At 41.9% G+C, this 20,284-nt stretch overlaps 1 protein-coding gene across 1 annotated transcript in view; it reads right to left on the bottom strand.

The window, feature by feature from the left end:
* The window catches only part of LAMA2 (laminin subunit alpha 2), a 755,002-nt gene that overhangs the window by 45,271 nt on the left and 689,447 nt on the right, over nt 1-20,284 (bottom strand). Inside the window, exons 51-54 of the mRNA XM_015416769.1 lie at nt 16,645-16,789; nt 15,113-15,251; nt 9,411-9,422; nt 2,196-2,316 (exon numbers count right to left, since the gene is read on the bottom strand). Coding sequence (XP_015272255.1) covers nt 2,196-2,316; nt 9,411-9,422; nt 15,113-15,251; nt 16,645-16,789 — 417 coding nt within the window. The remainder of the gene's footprint in view (nt 1-2,195; nt 2,317-9,410; nt 9,423-15,112; nt 15,252-16,644; nt 16,790-20,284) is intronic.

The raw sequence follows: 20,284 nt of genomic DNA, 5'->3' as shown, positions 1-20,284 counted from the left end.
TGCTTCTCTCTGGTTATTGGGGAAGTATCTCTCTTAGTAGGAAAAGACAGCAGCCCCAGAAAGCAGGCCTGGGGGGTTAATCTGGACTGGGGGGGTTATTCTAGCCTAGGCCAGAGTAACCCCGGGGTTACTCTGGCCGGGGGGTGAATCTGGCCTGTTACAGCCGACCAGATTAACCCGGGGTTACTCTACTCTAGGCTAGGCCACAGTAACCCCAGGGTTACTCTGGCCGGGGGGGGGGGTTAATCTGGCCTGTTACACCGGCTCAGAGTGGGTGACAACAACTTATAGATATGCAATTAAAACCTTCTAAAATACAGTATACAATTAATCAAAGTCAATAAATACAATAAAATCAATAGGAGGATGACTATAGAATTTAAGATAGCATAAAACTCATACAGAGGGCAATATACAAACATCTGAAAGAAGGGGAGAAAAGGGGGGAAGCAAGGGGGGAGGGGAAGGCCAAAACTAGCTGTAGCCAATTGGCAGAACATAGGAGCCCGTTACTGCTCTCAACCATAGGCCCGGTAGAACAACTCTGTTTTGCAGGCTCTGTGGAATTGTACCACATCCCACAGGGTCCTGATCTTTCCTGGAAGAGTGTTCCACCAGGCCAGAGCCAGGGTTGAAAAAGCCCTAGCCCTGCTTGTGGACAGTCGGATGCTCTTTGGGCTGGGGACCACCAGCAGATTTTGGTCACTTGAGTGTAACGCTTTACGGGGGACATAACAGGAAAGGTGGTCCTGAAGGTATGCTGGTCCCTAACTGTTAAGGGCTTTGAAAGTCAGCATTAGAACCTTGAACTTGATTTGGTCTTCAATCTGGAGCCAGTGCAGCTGATAGAGCACTGATTGGATATGCGCTCTAAAGGGTGTTCCTGTCAGGACCCTCGCAGCTGCATTCTGGACCAGTTGCATTTTCTGGATGAACCTCAAGGGAAGCCCTACATAGAGTGAGTTACAGTAATCTAGACTAGAGGTGATTGTTGCAGCCGTGGTGACACCCTAGCCCGTGATTCTACATCAGCTGAGCAAGGGGGCACAAAAAGATGTTTTATGTGTGCCCACTTAAGCACAGCCATTTCAAATGCACCCACAATTTCAAATGATATTTAAGAATGCTTCAAAAGACAATCTGCCAATGCTTTTGGGCAACCCACTAAAATGAATAGATCTTGTGTTGGAACAATGGGTTGGATGCAATGATGCAAGGATCAAGGATTTTTCCCACATTCCCCTCCTACCAGTAGACCTTTTTTACACTGGGAAAGCATATTCTTGGAGTCACAGGACTTGTACAGACTAATAGTCACTTTGATCAGGAGTCTATAGTGGGAAGAGCAAAGGGCAAAAAATCATCCTCTCTTCCCTCATCCACCAGTGAAGCCACAATTATGGGAAAAGAGAAAAAGGTGATTTTGCTTCCTTCCTCTCCCCACTGGAGCCTCCTGACCAGCATGGTTATTATTTTATATGGGTCTTCTGACCCCAGGTATAAATTTTCTATGGGTGGACTGCTGTAGGAGGGAATCAATACCTGTCAGCAGCTTCCACTGATGGATCTCACTGGATCCAATCAAATTGCTTGGAGGACTGTACCTACTTCATGAAGTTGCTAAATACAGTTTGCTTTACATCCTCCTAACAAGCCACTTCATCATGGGAATATCCATCTCTTAATCACAATCTCTAGTATGATTTACCATGCTGATGCTCTCAAACACAAATACTTTTCTTGCCACCATGAACACACAGTCCTGGAAAAAATCAATCTGTTATGGAAACTATCTATATGGGCTTATGAGGCCAAGCTGTGATAACCATAATGAAGTGAGGTGAGGTGAATCAAGTCACCATGGAAAAGCAGTTTGGCATAAGGATAGCCTAACAAGTACAATGACCATAACTAGAAAAATTGAATAAAAACTAAACATTGAATAAAAAGTAAACATTGAATAAAAACTAAAAAAACTGAATAAAACAGTTGAGTTGCAATAATAAGCAGTAGTATTTCACAATATGATGAAAGTGGACCAACTGGGCTTTCTATAGAGAGATAATATACATCATACTGTTAGCTTTTCCTTTATTATCAATGTGTTCACTCTATATTATGCACTAGTTTTTTGTTGATACAATATAGGATAATTCTTAGGTCATTGAGGAATCATTTAAAAAAGTCAAACTAACCTCCAGTGTACACCCTTTGGTAATGCCGACATAATCAGGACTGCTTAGAAGATTGTATGGTGTTCGGGAAATCTCAATATCTTTGAGGCAGCCCGCGTATTTCTTTAAATTTACTTCAGGCCTGAAAACATAAAGTCAAAGCAGATTTATTCTCAAGGTTAACTAGTCCTTAAACTTCAACAAGCACAACACTATGTATACAGTCACAAAAATGCTAACACTGTTTCCTGATCCAGAGCAAATTAGTCAGTTACATTCCATTGAAACCAATAGGATAAATTAGTTGTGACTAGCTTTTAAAATCCCACTGATTTCAATGGAAATACTAAGACCAAGAGTCACAGTAAAGACAGATGAACTAACATAGGCTCAGAACTGTACATCGTTTTGGCAGTGATTCGTGTGAGTAAAGGAGCACAATCTGTTCTTCCAGATCCCGTAGTTTCACAAATGGTCTTTGGGAAGCTGTGCTTGGTCCAGTGAAATCGAACGTCAAACTGCATAGTCACATGGGGCATATGCTTAAAACAAATTATGTGTGATTCAAAAGATTCAAATGAAGAAAATTTAGCCGCATCCCCCTGCAGTCTAAACTTATGCCTGCCTGACTTCCTCTGAATTGGGGCCTTGTGTATAAACTCTGTTTTCCATCTTATGCCAGAAAAGAACTTTCCTCTACTTTTTCATTTTAGTACTGTTCTTAACCATGTGAACTATGAAGGAGATGATGGTGCTATTAAGTAGAGTAAAAACATAGAGGCTATAAATCATATCAAGAGATGATGATGACCCACTTCATATGTACAAAAATGTCCAAGATAAATGGTCCTAGCCTTACTGATGCATGGAGGAAGCAACATATGAGCTAGTGGAACCAGCTATCTCTGCAGTGGTGATCCATATAAGTATTGGAATATATTTTTAAAACTTCCCCTAGTAGTTTAAATCATCACAAGTAAGCTGTGTGTTCCTACAGGACTCATATGTTTCTTCTTTTATATGCCTGACATCATAAGCTTGTTCCACATTGGACAGTTCAAGATAACAGTGACAAAATACAATGTGTTCTTTCCTACTTTTAAAATATCAAATCAATAACACTTTGGGGGAGAACTAAACATTTTCTGAAAAATTACATCCATTATACTTCACTTTAGAAGGTGTTACCGGGATAGGCATTGCTGATGTGGTGGTCCAATAAAGCAAGGCTAACAAGCAACATAAATTGATATATCTAATTCTCAGCATATCCCTATCTGCAGATAGTTTGGTGTAGTGGTTAAGTGCGCGGACTCTAATCTGGGAGAACCGGGTTTGATCCCCCACTCTTTCACATGCAGCTGCTGGATGACCTTGGGCAAGCCATAGTTCTGTCAGAGGTGTTCAGTTTCTGTCAGAGCTCTCTCAGCCCCACCTACCTCACAGAGTGTCTGTTGTGGGGAGGGGAAGGAGTTTGTAAGCCACTCTGAGACTCCTTTGGGTAGTGAAGGGCAGGGTATAAATCCAGTCTCTTCTTCTACTACTACTTGAATCCACAGATCAGGGCCATGCTGACATAAGGCAGGTTTTTATCCAAACTTCCCACCACCCCTGCCCAGGTTTGCAGAAAAGAGGGTGCAGGATATTCACCCCCCCCCCCAACATACAGCATGCAAATGACTTTCTCCTGGAAGCAACCTTCTCCTCTTCTGCCCAATGCTGATGCGGCCTCATTAGAGGTATGCTGGTGGCTGAGCAAGAAAGAGGGAAAGTCTCCACCACATTGCAGAAAACAGTGTTAAGATGACAGTGCTGGAGGTGGGCAGGATCCTCCACTGTCCTCTCACTGCTACCATCAACACTAAGGTAGCAACACTGGAGGTGGGATGGAGCCTCTGCTGTCCTGCCATCAAAAGGGGCACTAAAGCAGCAGTGTCAGAGCTTCAGCACCCCCCTCCACAGCTGATGCTGCCATTGATGTTAAGGTGGTAGCTCTGGAGGTAGGCTAGAGCCTCCACTACCCCACTACCACTGCTGCAATTGCTGCTAAGGCAGCAGCACTGGAAATGGTCAAAGCAAAGCCTCTGCTGTGCCCTCACTGCTGAAATTGCTACCAAGGTGGCAGCAGTGGAGGTGGGGAGAAGCTGCCTCCATTCCCTCAACCCACAGCCAGGGCAGAGGACCTGGAAGTGGATGGGTGGGTAAGGAGGAGAGGGAGCCTCCACTCCCCATTCCTGATCTGTCACTGGTGGTGGTGGACAGGAAGGTGGTGGACATCTGAGCAAAATTTCCCAACTCTTGGAGGGGAAGAGGAGGGGAGGGGCAAGCTGTCTGGAAATGGCTAGCCCAGCAGTGGTGGGGGGAGGAGCATTGGATTCCCCCCTGCACAAATCTGGCAGGTCCACATTTGTGCAAATATACTTAGACCTGCTTCTGGACTGTCGCTACAGGGTTGCCAGTCTCCAGGTGGGCCCTGGAGTTCTCCTGCTTTTACATCTGATCTCCAGCTGACATAGATCAGCACCCCTGGAGAAAATGGTTGCTTTGAAGGGTGGACTCTGTGACATTATACCCTGCTGAGATTCCTCCCTCCCCAAATCCCACCCTCTTCCAGATCCATCTCCAAAGTCTCCAGGTATTTTCAAGCCCAGAGCTGGCAACCCTATGTTGTTACCATATTCTCAGATGACAGGTACAGATCATATCTATTCTTCTGGCTTTTGGATTTTCCCAATCAAAACAGTTCTTTTTTATCAGGAGAATCATTGGGTTAGTATTAGGTAAAGGTTCCCTTGCTCGAAAGCCAGTCGAGTCCGACTCTAGGGTTGCGGTGCTCATCTCCGTTTCAAAGCCGAAGAGCCAGCGCTGTCCGAAGACGTTTCTGTGGTCATGTGGCCGGCATGACTAAACACCAAGGCGCACGGAACGCTGTTACCTTCCCACCGAAGTGGTACCTATTTATCTACTTGCAATTTCTTGTTTTCGAACTGCTAGGTTGGCAGGAGGGTTAGTATTAAATGAGAGCAAATCTTATTTTACACACATTTTGTTAATCACTATTTTCTAGAACATTTCAGCAAGTAATTCTACAATTTCACAAGACAAAAAAAGTCTGCTGAAAATTGGTAGCTCTCCCGGCTCTGATAATTTGATTGAATCATTGGTGCATATATTGTGTTTCATTGTAGGTTTTATCAAAAAGGCTAGGATTTACTGGAAGCTGTTTTGGCTGTTATTAATTTTTTTCTCTGGGCAGAAGATTCCTAAAATACTAGTGGCTGGAGTTGACCACAGAACCATTATACAAATAGCTAAGCTTTTGTCCTCTGTAGTGAAAACATGGGCTGAGATAATGTCCTGTGTACAATTTTCTTCGATAACATCTAACCCTTTTCATTGTCTGATGTAGTAGGATGAACAATATATGTAGAAATATGATTTTAGGTAATTAATTAATGTTGTTTGTTCTGCTTCTGTGTGGCTTGTGGGCCTTAATAAAGATCAACTGATTGACTCTCCATGTATACACGGTTTAGGGGCTTGAACATTTACAGTCTTAATTTGGGAATACAGTTTTAATTTGAGTGTTCTGCCAGAGAGGTTGCACAGGAACCTACCTGTCTTCTTTTGTATCAAACTAAGCCCATTGTTGTTAGAACGTTTATCGTATTTTTCCTCACTCCTCTGGCACAGGATAACTACTTCATAAAAGTAACCCCCCCCCCACAGTAGTTTTCCTGATAAAAACAGCAGTTTAGTTAATCCTCTAATCCACGTTACTGCAATGACAGGATACAGAGACTGGCAACATCCGCAGATACAGATACAACTTGGCCAGTTTACAAAGTGAAAATGCACAGGAAAATAAGAAATTAAATTGTGAGTTTAGAAGGGAAAACAAGCACCCATAATTCAAATATTTGCACAATCTTAATTTCAAAATGACTGTTTGCTACAGTTTATTAACAATCCAGGTATATACCAATAATTTATTTAGTTGTTGTCAGGCTTTTTTGTTTTTGCATTATAGCCATCCCAGCAAAGCGTAGCATATCTATTACAAAAGCTGCAAATACCTAATAGTTTATACTAGCAAAAGAAAGAATAAGCCTCAACAGCCTGCAATTTATCAGAAGTAATCTGCCTCACCAAAGAATATCTGTTGGAGCTTCATTGCTCAAACTAAGTAGAGTTCCTGGATTCTTTATTCTAAAGCAGCCTTGGGTGGACCATCTTTCAGCAGTTTTTTTTAGGAGAAGAGAGCAGGTAAGTAGGTGCCTAATTCGTTCTAAAGCGGGTGTCCCCCTGCTGCTTTTTCATCCATGGTAGGAAAGATATAATTCATATAGGATATAATCATAGGAAAATATAATTCATATATGAATGAAAGATATAATTCATATCCTTCCTTATTAATAAAAGCCAGTTGGGGGTGGGAAGATTCGATGCGTGGCAAAATCAGTTGGCCACTTGAACTGCCAGTCAGAATGTCAGAAGGTCATTGGCTCCGTAGACTCAGTACTGCCCACACAAGCAGCACCGGGAAAATTTGCCTCACACTGTTCCTGGCTCCCTCAGACACTCCGGCCCACTCTGCTCATTTAGGAGGAGGAGCGATGGGCTTCCCTGGCCCACTGGCCTCGTGGGGCGGCCACGAGGGGGAAACAGCCACGCAGCACTTCCCTGGCCTGGTTTGGCCTGCCCCAGGGAGGCTGCAGGCCCTTCTTTGGGAGGGGAAGGGACCGGCCAGCCTGCTCTGCCACCCCTGGCGACACTGGGGCAGCCCGACTGGGCTCGGGGAGGGAAGCCCAGTGGCCTGAAGACGTATCTGAGCGGTGGCGACAGCACCTGGCTGGTAAAGGCGGGTCCACTCCAGCAGGGCCTGGACCTCTGTTTTTCCCCTCGCTGGTGCCGGCCTGCCTCTGGGGCACTCTCCGGGGCTGGGGGTTGCAGAGTTCCCCCCCAGGCAACTTCCAAGGCTGGATCGTGGCCGCTGAGCAGCCGCAAGCCTATCTGGCGGTGCCCTGCAAGGGCCGCCAGGTAGGCAGGCAGGCAGCTGCAGTGGAGGAACCCGGCAGTGGTGGCGTCTGCCGGTGGAGCCATTCCGTCTGAGGCGAGGGCCTGGCTGGCTGCCAGCCTCCTCCCACTGGGCCATTGAGTCAGTTGGCCGGCGCTTGCAGCAGGAAGAGGGCGCTTCTTTGGGAGGCAGCGGGGCACACAAGTGCAGGCACCGCCCAGTCTTGCGGGAGGGCGCCTGCGAGGGAGAAGCCATCAAAGGCTGCTGCAGTCGATGGGGAGGAGTTGTTGCAGTCTATGGGGGGGCGCCGGGCTTCCTTGCGCAGCCCCCCCGCCTAGCTCGCCCGGCCCGACTGGGCTCGGGGAGGGGGGAAAGGGCTGCACTGCGCTTCCCTGTGCCGGTGCTGCCTGGCCGTGAGTCGCACTCACCCAGGCCCTCTTCCTAGAGCTCGTCACATTCATTTTCGCAACAGGCCTTTCTCTTTAGTAGGATATAATTCATATAGGAAAAAATATATAGGTGTCCCATATCACATAGCATGGATGGAAAAGTAGTTTGGGGAAGAAAATCTGAACTGAAAAAGGACCTGAGGAGAAATGCCTAAGTGCTTCTTTTACACACACACACACACACACACACACACACACACACACCCCTATTCATATCATAATTTGTGGTCTGGGCCTCAAACATAAACTTGCATCTTCCAGTGCCATTTAAAAGAGATTCCCCACCTGTCAATAAGCAACTCTTAGCAAGCAATGTGGAAGCCTTCACTTATTGTAAAAATCCTCAATGACATAAACTCCATATTCCAGGGTTTCTAAAATTAATCCCTACAAATTTGAGTTTACTCTTATGTTAAAAGAGCCACAATATTAAAGTCTAGGTTTAATTTTATATAAACCCAGAAAAGAATAGTAAAATCTCATTATTGAAAGCAATGGCCAAAATATAGGAGTTAATATTTTCTTTTTTTTAAATTCGTCACCAAGTCAGCACTGTAGACCTAGCTTACAGCATCCAAACTGACCAACACAAATTATATATTAAGAATGATTAGCTCTATGTAATCTAGAGGCAATGTACGCTTGAACTGCACATACTAGAGACAAATAATAAATCAGATTATTGTCCATGCCCTGCATTTGATCACCCAGGAATATTTTGCTGGCCTCTGCTGGAAACAGAATGGTGGACTAAGTGAAATGAGTTGTCAAAGGCAGTTATTATATTATATCCTTATCAGCATCAGAGCTGGTGCAGCTGTCAGCCTCCATCACGGGGCCCAGCTGTGACTTCTCCCTCCCTAATCACTGCTGCTATCGCTGGGGCCATAATGGCTCCTGGCCACCCCCCACTGGTGTTGGGTCTGGTGCTCCCCCCAACCTCCTTTGTCAGGTCCACAGGTTTTCCCTCTCCCAATCACCTCCCAGCCACCCCAACCCCGTCATCACCACTGCTGCTGTCTGGAAGAGGTAGGTGCTTTGTCTGAGCATGTGCAGACAACACTTTTGTTATTGTGAGGATTTAAACCCCCAGTGTATTTTTAAAATTGTTTTCAGATTTTTCTACAAACCTTGGGGGTACCCCAAGTTTGGAGAAAAATCTCTGTTCTGTCATTGTGGGCCTTACCTGTGGATTTAGATATCCACAGATTGATCTACATTTGACTGATTGAATACACAGTACATAAGAAATACCTATGCCTATAAGAGATGTACATCTAGGCTGAATAGAAAGGTTAGAGTCAGATGTTTTTCTAAACAAAATAAATAATCTTTGAGACTGTCATTCAGTTTTACAGGTTTATGTACATGTTTAGTTATCCATTTACTCCATACTGAGCAGAAACTCCAACTGAATTTTCAAATATAGCCTCCCCTTAGATTTTTTCTTTTAACCAAGCCAGTCCTGATATAATTAATTGAAAAGAGAAAAGACCCAACACAGCAAGATGTAAACAGCTGTGCAAAGATGCTAGCTAAAGTGTTTGTTGCAGCAAGAGTGCGCACAGCGTGCGGCAAGGCTGTGTTAAGCACTTAGGAGTAGCTTGATTTGCTGCAGCAGGATCTGTTGCCAAATGAACAGCCCCAGAGCAACAGCTGGAACAAATACACACACAAATTGCTTTCTGTTTTGCCACCTGTTGCAAGCCGCGCTTAACCCATGCAAAGCATAAAACGTGCAGGTATGGATTTAAATTGGACATCTTTTACCTTGATTTCATACTACGATCAAAATTAAAAGAGAGAAAGAGAAAAAAGCAATTATATAATGTAATTATCATATTTATAGCAAATCACATTCATATGACACAGGTTTTTCAGACTGCTTCCAATGGCCCACTGTAAAGAATATATACAAATATATGCTTTCTGTTATACATTTCTCTATGTACACTATATATTAGCTAAGAACCAGTTTAGTAATGAGCTACAAATCACAACTATTGTATGAATGCACTGAGGCTGCAATCATAAGCAATGTTCCCTCTAAGCTGTGGAATCTTGTGAGCAAAAATCATACTTTGTGAGCTACTGGCATTAAAGTTGTGAGTGAGCGATTTGGCTGCTGCATAAATGAGTTTGCTCTGGAGCCCTCCTTCCTGAGCTAAGACGAATAGGTGTGAGCCGGAGGCTTAAAAACTGTGAGCTAGCTCAAACTCACTCAGCTTAGAGGGAACACTGGTCATAAGGACATTTTCCTGGGAGCAAGCCCCACTGAAATGCATGGGGCTTGGTTGTGAGTAGACCTGCTAGGTTTGCTCTCCCCCCTAACCTTAGTCAATCCTAGCATTAGACTCTGGTTTGCAACGTGTAAACAGTTCTGATCTATTTTACAGAGTAATCATATGGATGACAACAGAATAATGTATAAGTAGCAACCTGAACATTTGAAAGTAGTATATGAGAACTAAGTATTCATATTTGTAAAATTCCTCTGTCCATGAATAGCTTTGAATAGAAGGGGGAGATTTGTCCAACAAAGATCAATGGCAAAAATTCACAAAACTTGACAGAAAATAATGGAGGACTCACCTGACTACTCTCCTTTGTTGCAAACTCACATGGTAGCTGTAAATAGCATGTGCCCTAGCCCGAAATCACTGTGGCCCTCCCAAAAACCTAGGCTAGCATTCATTAGGGTTATGCAGTCCTTTTCATTTTCAAAAAAGTCATCTTTGTTGCTAAATTAATTATTGCACTTTTTAATCCCTTAACCCCCCCCCCCCACACACACACTCCTGTCCTGCAAGCCTGCAGGCTGGCGCTGAAACTTGGCCCACCCAGTTCAACAGTGTCAGAAATCCTGGGGCCTACATTGCCCAGGAAGCCTTGGAGTGTGGTTAACAGTGGCATCCAAGGCTGCTCTCACTGGAGGAGGGAAGAAGTTATCTTCTACCCATTGGCCTCTCATCTCCCTCACCAGATGGGACAGAGTGGGGTTTGTAGCAGTGGTCCTATCCCGGGCCCACACGAACAATACAGGAGGAGGAAAGCCTGGAATTCAGTTTCATATCTACTGGCAGTCTCCCCCTCCCTTTCAGTCTGAACTTTGCTTGAACTCAACCATACCACCAGGCCCTAGAATAATGAATATTAACTAATGTAATTAGTTTTCTATCTGTTTTGGTTATAAGTGTTATAATAACCAGAATAATGAACAACATTTTTTTCATTAGTTAATAAACACAGAGCTATTTTATATATGCAGTAGTGGTGGACCTGCCTGATTGGGTATGAAGAGGATAAGCTTGAGGTTTCCTATCAGATCTATTTCTAAACATATAAAGTACTGAGACTGAGGAATAGCGTAGTAATTTCAGCTCATACTTTACTTAGGAAAAAGAGAAAACTGGAGATACAGTAGCTGGCCAGAGGCCCGCTTTAAATACAATTACAAACCACACCCCAACACACACACACACCTGTGATTGGATTATTTACAGTGTTATTGTAACCATGGGTTCCCTTGAGGATCCGGATGAGCCGATAGGCTGGTTCTAGGATCCTCTCCTTCTATTGTCTAAGGATGCGAAGCTAGGTAAGTTCGCATGGCCATGTGTAAGGGCGACCACACGCGTGGTCGCCATTAGAACACAACAAAACATAAGGCATGAGGCTGAGTGATTTTATTAGGGATCAGGCCTACCAACTGAAAGCTGTTTTATATAATTTTAAAATGTGTTAATATCCACTAAATTTCTTTTGAATGGGAGAAAGGAGAAATACTTGGGTCATAATTAGGGTTGCCAACCTCCAGGTAGTGGCTGGAGAGCTCCTGAATTTACAACTGATCTCCATGCAACAGTGATCAGCTCACTCTATGACATTATGCCCCACTGGCGTGGGGCATACATTTCTACAAGAAGTGACCAATGATAATTAGAAGCATGGGATGGGGCAGAAGAAGACCTTTGTGGGAGGGTGAGGAAGAATGCTTGGTTTCCCTCCTTCTCAGCTCCATGGCACTAGCATTCCAGATTGTACTGTGGCAAAAGTAAATCTTATCAACTGGTGGTTCCTTTTGCTCACTGGCTTCACAAAGATTCTTGGCAGTGGGGTTTCCGGTGCAGGTATGTGGGATACAATTTTTATTGTGTGAAAGAATATTAACTACTGTCCAACATACAGTAAGTACAGTAACTATCTATTAAAGTAGCTGCATGTGAAACCTCCTGTTGGCACATGGACTGAATTTTCATGTGTAGCATGTGTGCATTCATTGTCTATGATGAATGTGTTGGAGCAGTATCCCATGAGGGGATGCTGAAATGTTTGTGCAGAATAAGGTGGCTAAGTAAAGATACAGTGGACAATAAATGATGGAAAGGAGGATGTTTTTCTAATCCCATAATATTGGCATTGATTTACTCATTGGAGTTGACAGGCAATACATAAAGGACTGTCAAAAAAATTCTACACAGTGCATAACTAACATACAGAATTCACAAGCACAAGTATACTCATTTAGATGGCTTAAATGATTTCACAGGTTCATGGGTGATAGGACCTATCAAGGGTTGTCAGCCATGACATCTAAATGGAACCTTCTTATACAGAGACAAAGCACCTTGGCTAGGTCAATAAGGAAAGGTCCTTATGATTATTCCCTCCATGTGAGCTGACTACTATGTCAAATAGGATATTGGACACGATGGATCTTTGCTCTGATCCATGAAGGAAACTCTTTTTTGTGTGTTTTCAATTAGATAAAACAAAGTATTTTATGGCCTACAGCTTATGCAGTTTGACCATTTTAAATCTGTGCTACTGATTTTGTTTTGTAATGACCTAAAGCTAGAACTAAGAAAATTAAAAAGAATGCAATAGTGGCATTTTCAGCGCTTACAAAATAATAAGCAAGCTGTTGGGCTAAACAGGAGTACTTTGGTAGCTCCTTACTTTGTATGTTCTTGCATGGGCACAAGGTGACTGTATTTGTTTCATGTAGATGAAGCTGCTACAGCTAAATAGGACTGCTAATGTTATACAGTACCTATACTGTTATGTATCACAATGGAATCGCATTTGCGAAAGGGCTCGCAAGCGAACATGCGAAATAGCGTAGCTTGGAGCGCATCACAATAGAAGGCTTGGATCCTAGAATGAACCAATAGATAGATCCGGATCCTAGCAGTAGCCAATTGGTAAACAATACTCTGTAAATAGCCTATCATGGGATGTGGGGTGTGTGTTGGGTGTGGGGTGTTTCACGAATATAAGCAGGGCTCTGACCCTGCAAGTTTGTCTTAGTTTGGAGCTGAAACCACTTAATAAACATGAGCTGATCACGTCTGAACCCAGTATATCTCATATACTTTGTGACAGAGAGAACTGAAGGAATGTTTCTGTAAACTTCCTAAAGGTTATTTCAGAACAGTTAAAAGACCTATTAAATCTAACACCTCATCCTCTCCCAGAGTATTAAAGAAGACTTAAAAGCATATGAACATATTTTATACATAGTAAAATTTACAATGGAATCTTCACCTGACCAAGTAATTCAATATGGACCTCATATGGAATAAAGGGGAATGAAATAAAAATACATTCTGAGACATTAAAAAAATAGTGAGGCAGATTATATGTTCTGCTTCAACCTTGGGCCTTAAAAGCTTGGCTATTGCTTCTCTTGAGCAAATGAAGGCCTCAAAGGGCATGACTGCAGAGAAGCAACGTTAAGCATGAATCAAGGGCTTCTGCAACTAGTTCGTTTCCCCTCAAATGCCGCCCCAGCCCAGTTTCCAGACCCATGTTTGTAATGGAAACATGGGTGAGAACAGAATTAAAACCCTCTTCCTCCTGAAGCTTCTTCACTGCTAATTGTATTGCCCATTCTCTGTTTTGATAGGAGAAGCAATGTCTGGTCTTTGTAAGACATAAGATTGAGGAGGAGCTTTCTCAACATGCAATATCGGACATATGTGTGTGGTTTTTAAAAGTTTTCAAGAACTGGATGTTTTAATTTAAAAAGTAGGGCAATTACCATATTTTAGTCCCTGCTTCTGTACAGAACACCCACGTAGGACACAATGGAAAAATCTGATTTAGACACTGACACAAAAGTAGGCCATTACTTTTTTATTTGAACAGGAACCCTTCATGCCACTTGGGAAGCTACTTTTGAAATTCTCTATGTTCCAAAAATATATTGTCATATAATATAGGAGAAATGCAATTTGAAAGGGAGACAGGTCAAATTCCAGAGTTTCACTAGTTAAACTTAGTAAGATCCCCCTCACTCATACACACTTACACATACACACTTGGCATGTGGTTGCTACCCCATGGCTACTACCCCACATGACAAATCCATCTTACTGAGGCAAGTGTGTGAACTAAGAAGCCCCAATGACAGAAGCAATTATATGGGATTTGTCACCTGATCAGGAAGACTCAGTGCAATTGGGTCTGCCCATGGGTTTCTGTAAACTTTCCAATGACATGGGACTGCATTATGGGGAAGCATATCCCTTGACGATGAATAGCTATGATGGAACCCCCTCTTGTGGTTCTCTAGACTGTAATAATGGAATTCATAATGATTTGTTTCTTCAATATCCACAGCATCAATCACATCTAAATAGAGGCAGGTGTGGCAATCTAAGCAATGTGATGGTCAAACTTTTCTAGTCAGAAGCCCCATTCAGCAAGAACTGAGATGTGTATCAACTGTACATTTATTTTTTTTCGAAGAACGAATCTGAGTGGTATGCAGAAAGATATGCATGCATGAGTCAGTTCCTTCCATTTAAACGAATGGAGAAGACATTCCATATGGTGGAGCTCTATGAATGTTGTGGAGCTCATACATTCTGATGAGATAAGTGGATTAGGGCAATAATGAATAGTGATCACCCTTCCTTACTCAACACATTCTGATGAGATAAGTGGATTAGGGCAACAATGCATAGCTAGAATAGCAATCACCCTTCCTTACTCAACGTGAGATCCAGCATTTAGAGTGAGGTCCCAAGAAACATGAAAAAGGATACTATTCTAGTTTGGCATACTCATATGCTCAGAATTGGCCTTAGCTCATGATGCTAGGGACTTTAGGAGACCTCAGATGGGGGAGAAAGGTAAAACAGATGGGGCAAAGCAAGGTTGGAAGGGAAATAAGATGTGAAATAGTATGAGCCATCTTTGTTTGATGACTTCCACAAGACCTAACATTTCTTTTGGACGCCATGCCCGTAGGATAGTGCTGGTTCAGGTGAGTATTTTTGTCTCTTCAAAAGCAATATCTACTATTGTCTTGTAACAGGTGTAAAGATAGAAAAGATAACCCTTGTGTTTCCTGTTCTTTCTAAGAACAAATACACTATTTTACAGAATTATTAATTAAATTCACTTTATGAGCACAGTTTTGCCATGGAATTACTACCGTTTGTTTATGTGTTAAGCACAATTACCTTAGATTTCTCAGTGTTGGCAATCCACCAAAATATATTGGCTCATTGGATTTCAAGTTGAGGCCAAAGTGTTTCCCTGTAGAAGTTGTTGAAATGATCTCTTCCTGATTTGAGTCTATGTCTACAATGGATATGTTTGCTAAGAAAAGAGAAAAAGAAAGTTTAATGTATCTGTCCTGAAAAGTTTGAAATGTTTAAAATTAATTTGGCTGTCCCAAGGAAACAAGCAAGCAAGACAATTTACAGAGATATTTTGAATAAAAGAAAATGAAGAACTCATAAAAGAAAACATAAACGATGGCCACTCTATTGATATAAATGCTTGTTATGAGAAACTGAAGAATCTAAGATGACAACACCAATAGTTAAAAAGTCAAAACACTTTGTGTTGAGTCACTGTTCCCCGTGACCCTTTGAGTTCAATCTGCTAAGAAAAATGATTTCTGTACATGATTGTTTGTTTTTGGAACAGGATTATGCTAGAAATCTAAATATAGTACAAGATATCAAGTCCCAAAAGAGAGGCATCAGTCAGTCTGGATAGCTCTGAGAGTGAAGTTTAATAAATAACATTAAGGATAGGTTATCAGGAATGGTTGTCTTAGCAAACAGTTTTGCAATTAAGAACATGATTGTGGAAACAAATGTGATGGGTTTGACCAGCTGCAGGATTTTGCAGTCTGACTCCAAAACAGAGTTTGGTGTGTGGCCAGGACTGGGAAAATTTCTTTTCATGTGCAGAAAAAAATGATATCCAGATTTTAGGGATCAGAGAGATGATCTGCATGTCTTGAAAAGCTCAAACTGTCATATTTTTTCTTATCTTAAATGCAGGACACACACTGCCTGCCCCATAAGAAATTTCCGAAGTTACATATTTTAAAAAAATAATTCCTCCTACTCATAAAAGTTTCAACTGATTAAGTCTCTCCATATTCTCTTTTTTATTTTATTTTAAGTGGAATTCAGTCACAACTATAGTAATCACATACATTAAAGATGACTGTGATTTACATGAAGCTTTTCTCCTTGCTGCCCAGGAAACTGTGACTCTTAAGAAAATGACCTATTGTATATTTGTTAGATAGAGACACTACACTACTAGCATTTAACTCACTGCCTTTTAAAGCACTTCGAGATATCCATGATATGAAAGCTTTCATGAAGTACAAAACCAATTTACATTCCAACAGAAATAGTGTAGGTTTGTTTTATGAACTTTCAACAACATCAGGGCACTGCATGAAAAATGCATTTTAGAGTATAATTTAGGCAGCTGTAAGGCAGAATTATGCCTGAAAAATTAAGCTTCCATTTTCAAAAGAAAATCATAAGAGACCTGTTTGACACTGCAATCAGTTACAGCTAACCCAAGTCATCTGTAATTTAAGCAAAAGAAGTTGTTAAATCACTTTCTTTTACAACTTTCTAAACCCAGCAATTTTGTACATCATCTTCCCCATGATTAGATAGTTAGCTGTGCCGGATAAGATAATTAGGACATTTATGATGTTATCACTGCAGGAACTCACCTTGTTTTAGAATTCTTGACAAGGTGAATGATTTCCATTTCCCATCATTGTGGTTCTGGTTGCCGATAACTGAAGCTGTTCCTGAACCTAGATCGTAACTGACTTTAATACGCCCATCACTGAGCTCTATGCTCATGAAATCTTTCTGTTAATGAGAAGCATTAGAAATGTTATTTAGATATTGAATGACAGGTTCACTTTTCTAATGCCAAATAATCAGAGATGGTGCTTGTTTTTTTCTTCTGGCAATGTGCAATTTTTTTTTAAAAAAAAGCTAAGGCAGTATAAATAAGGCATCGTAGCAGGGTTCATTAGCTGCTGCTTCAGTTCCTAGGAAGGTCATTGACTAAAATGAAAAGATGTTGCTCTTTAATTTCCAATCAGGCAGTTAACCTATTGTGAATGGCATGGTATGGTGTAGCGAGAGCAGCTTCCATTAATCATGAAATGCAGATCCAGCTAACATAAGAAATATGACCTGATAAATAATTTTCAGTCCAAGGCTGCAAATTAATATTCTTTGAAAAGACAGTATCCAAGTAAAGTATAAATTCAGAGGCAGTAACCCTCTGAAACCCAGTGTTAGGAGGCAACATAAAGGGAGGGCCTTTGTTCCTATGCCTGGTTGGCTACTGAGTGAAACAGGATGCTGACCTACATGGACCACTGGTCTGATCCAGCAGGGCTTTTCTTATATTCTTCTGAGGAGAACAGAAGAAACACTGCTCCATTCGGTCCCATAGGATCTGGCCAATTGGAGGCATTATGCCTGTGCATGAGAAATGTTAATGGCCTGTATCTTCATATCTTCATATACATATTTTATTCTTTATTAATAAATATAAGGCACAAGAGGTCAAATTCTGATTCTATGTAATTAGTTTATGCAAGTTCAAAAACAGGTTGTCATGAGTTCTTTACCTTAATTGCAAAAAGAACATATATTGGCCCAATTTAGCTATAAATATGCCAATAAGAATGCCATGAAGAATACTGTCACATGGTAAACCATTTACAACATTGTGATGTTAGAAGTCAGTTTAGAACTCGGGAGAATCTAATCCCCTCTCAACCACAAACGGGCTCAGTGCAGTGCAGTGACTTTGGGCTACTCGCTTTTTGTGAGCTTGTTCTAGCTCATAGAATTGTTTGGAAGAGTGCTTTGAAGGAAAGGTAATGTGAAAAATATGATAGATGAATTGCTGATGTTTTCAGTCCACATCTGAACTTTGACAATCTCAGATAACTTTTTTTAATGTCTGGAAACATACTGACATATGTGGACAATCAAATAAATGACATTTTCCGTATTCCTGTGTGTATGCCCTAATTAGATTTGCCCATGTAAAGAGCTATTACTGTTGCTTTGTTGTGACTCTTTGTTCTGTCATTTATTTAGCATTGCTGGAACCTTATAAATTACTGTATAGTTTTGCCATCTTTTAAATGGTTTTAACCAATTTACTGTGATAATTTGTTTTAATGGTTATGTAAGTTCTCTTGTTGTCACCTGCTCTGAGCCGGCTTGCAGGGAGGGCGAGATATAAATCCAACAAATAAAATAAAATAAAAATAAAATATGCTAAAAAGTAAGAACATATATTTCTATTTCAGGATAATCATGAAATTCATTTAAGATTGTGAATATTAGCCTATGAGTGTCACCATTCATCAAATTTGGTCTTTCACTGCAACATATGCTTTAAGGATGGGTATATGTAGTAAAAAAACAGAATGGCAGCTTGCTGACATTGAGATGGACTCGTGAGTACAAGCATTTCTGTATGAACAATAGGGCTGTTATATTCCCCCCACCTCTACTGTTCTGTGTCCTGCTCCTCCCATATATTACTCAAATTCTGGGAGCTACTTGTTCAGCAGAAGGTTGGAGAGGGGTCATAATTGCTGATGATTGCATAGAACTCATCACATGTCCCTTTGGAATGGAATCAAGTCCCCAAAATAATAGAAACAACACCTGTAGCTTTAAGAAATAATGCTCACTTAGTTCTCATTTGCCATTTTGGAAGCTGCCAGGCAATCACACCAAGGCTTCCATGCCTTGGTTTCTGTAAAGACAAGCCTGGATGGGGACACTTGGGAGGCCAAAACAGCCCTGGAAAAAGTCCTATTTCTTGCCATGTCCCCAATGGAGGATCACTCACTGGGGACAGGCCTGGAAGCAACCACTGAAGACTCACTACAAGCACCACCTGGCCTGGTCTGGCAGTCACCACTAAACTGGGCATTGCCTGGCAGAGGCCCCCCCCCCCATGCAATTGGGCATTGCCAGGCAGTGGGCATCATGCAATAGAGCCTAACTCAACCTGGCCTGGGTCACAGACACTGTGCAACTGGGCTTGGCCTGGAGCCAACCACCAGATACTGGCTACTGCACCCTGCTTGGTGTACCTGAATGTGGATGTTTCCTTAACTCACCATGCCTGGTAGCCATTTAAGGGCCTATCCTCCATGAATCTGTCTAACCTTTTAAAGTAATCTATGCTCATGGTCATCACTACCTCCTGTGACAGTGAATTCCACAGTTCAATTAATCATTGAGTACAGTACATTGAGCTGCGGTGGCTCAAGTGAATTGCAGGCTGTGGAAGGTTGGTAGTTCAGCAGTTCGAGACCCGAGTGTGCCGCATGACAGAGTGAGCTCTCGTCCCTAGTTCCAGCTCCTGCCAACCTAGCAGTTCGAAAGCAAGAAATTGCAAGTAGATAAATAGGTACCACTTCAGTGGGAAGGTAACAGCGTTCTGTGCGCCTTGGTGTTCAGTCATGCCGGCCACATGACCACGGAAATGTCTTTGGACAGCGCTGGCTCTTCGGCTTAGAAACGGAGATGAGCACTGCAACCCTAGAGTCAGATTCGACTGGCTTTCGAGCAAGGGAACCCTTACCTTTTTACAGATTTATTTCCTTTTGTCTGTTCTGTATCTATTGCCCATCAATTTTATTGAGTTCTTGTGTTATGGGAGAGGGAGAAAAGCTCCCTTCATTCACATTCTCCACCCCATGCATAATTTTATAAACCTCTACCCTGTCCCCTCTCACTCATCTCTTTTCTAAACTAAAAAGACGCACAATCTTCAGCCTTTCCTCATAGGAAAAGTACTCCAACTCCTTGATCATTTTGGTTGTCTTCTTCTGTACTTTTCCCAGCTCTGCATATCCTTATGGTGAATCTGTGCGCACCTTCAATATCCCCATCCAGATTCTTCTCTCCATGCTTTTAATCACAGAGGAAGGGGCTATAGAAAGTGCACATAGATTTCTTCTCCCTGGATGGCTTAGTAAGTTGTTTCTTGTGTGCTCTGACTCATGTCCATAATCAGGACTGGAAAGTAACAGAGCTCTATTGAATCTCACTGGGATTCATCTGCACAAACGTATCATACTCTTACAAAAGGAGGTCACATCTATATTGATTATAATGCCTTAAAGGACTAACAAATCATTACATACAAAATAGATTATTAAAAAGATGTAAAAAAACTCAGTGAAATATTTTTGAATTTGTCATTGTGGCAAGATAAATTGCCCAAAGGCCATATAGTCCTATACGTCAGGATTCTTTAACAATACAAGATTTTTTTTAGAAAATCAGAATTTGCAAGTCATAATGATTTGCTTA

Source organism: Gekko japonicus, unplaced genomic scaffold (assembly GCF_001447785.1).
Source record: "Gekko japonicus isolate JY-2015 unplaced genomic scaffold, Gekko_japonicus_V1.1 scaffold92, whole genome shotgun sequence".
NCBI lineage: Eukaryota > Metazoa > Chordata > Lepidosauria > Squamata > Gekkonidae > Gekko > Gekko japonicus.
This window is presented reverse-complemented; position numbering and strand designations above follow the sequence as displayed.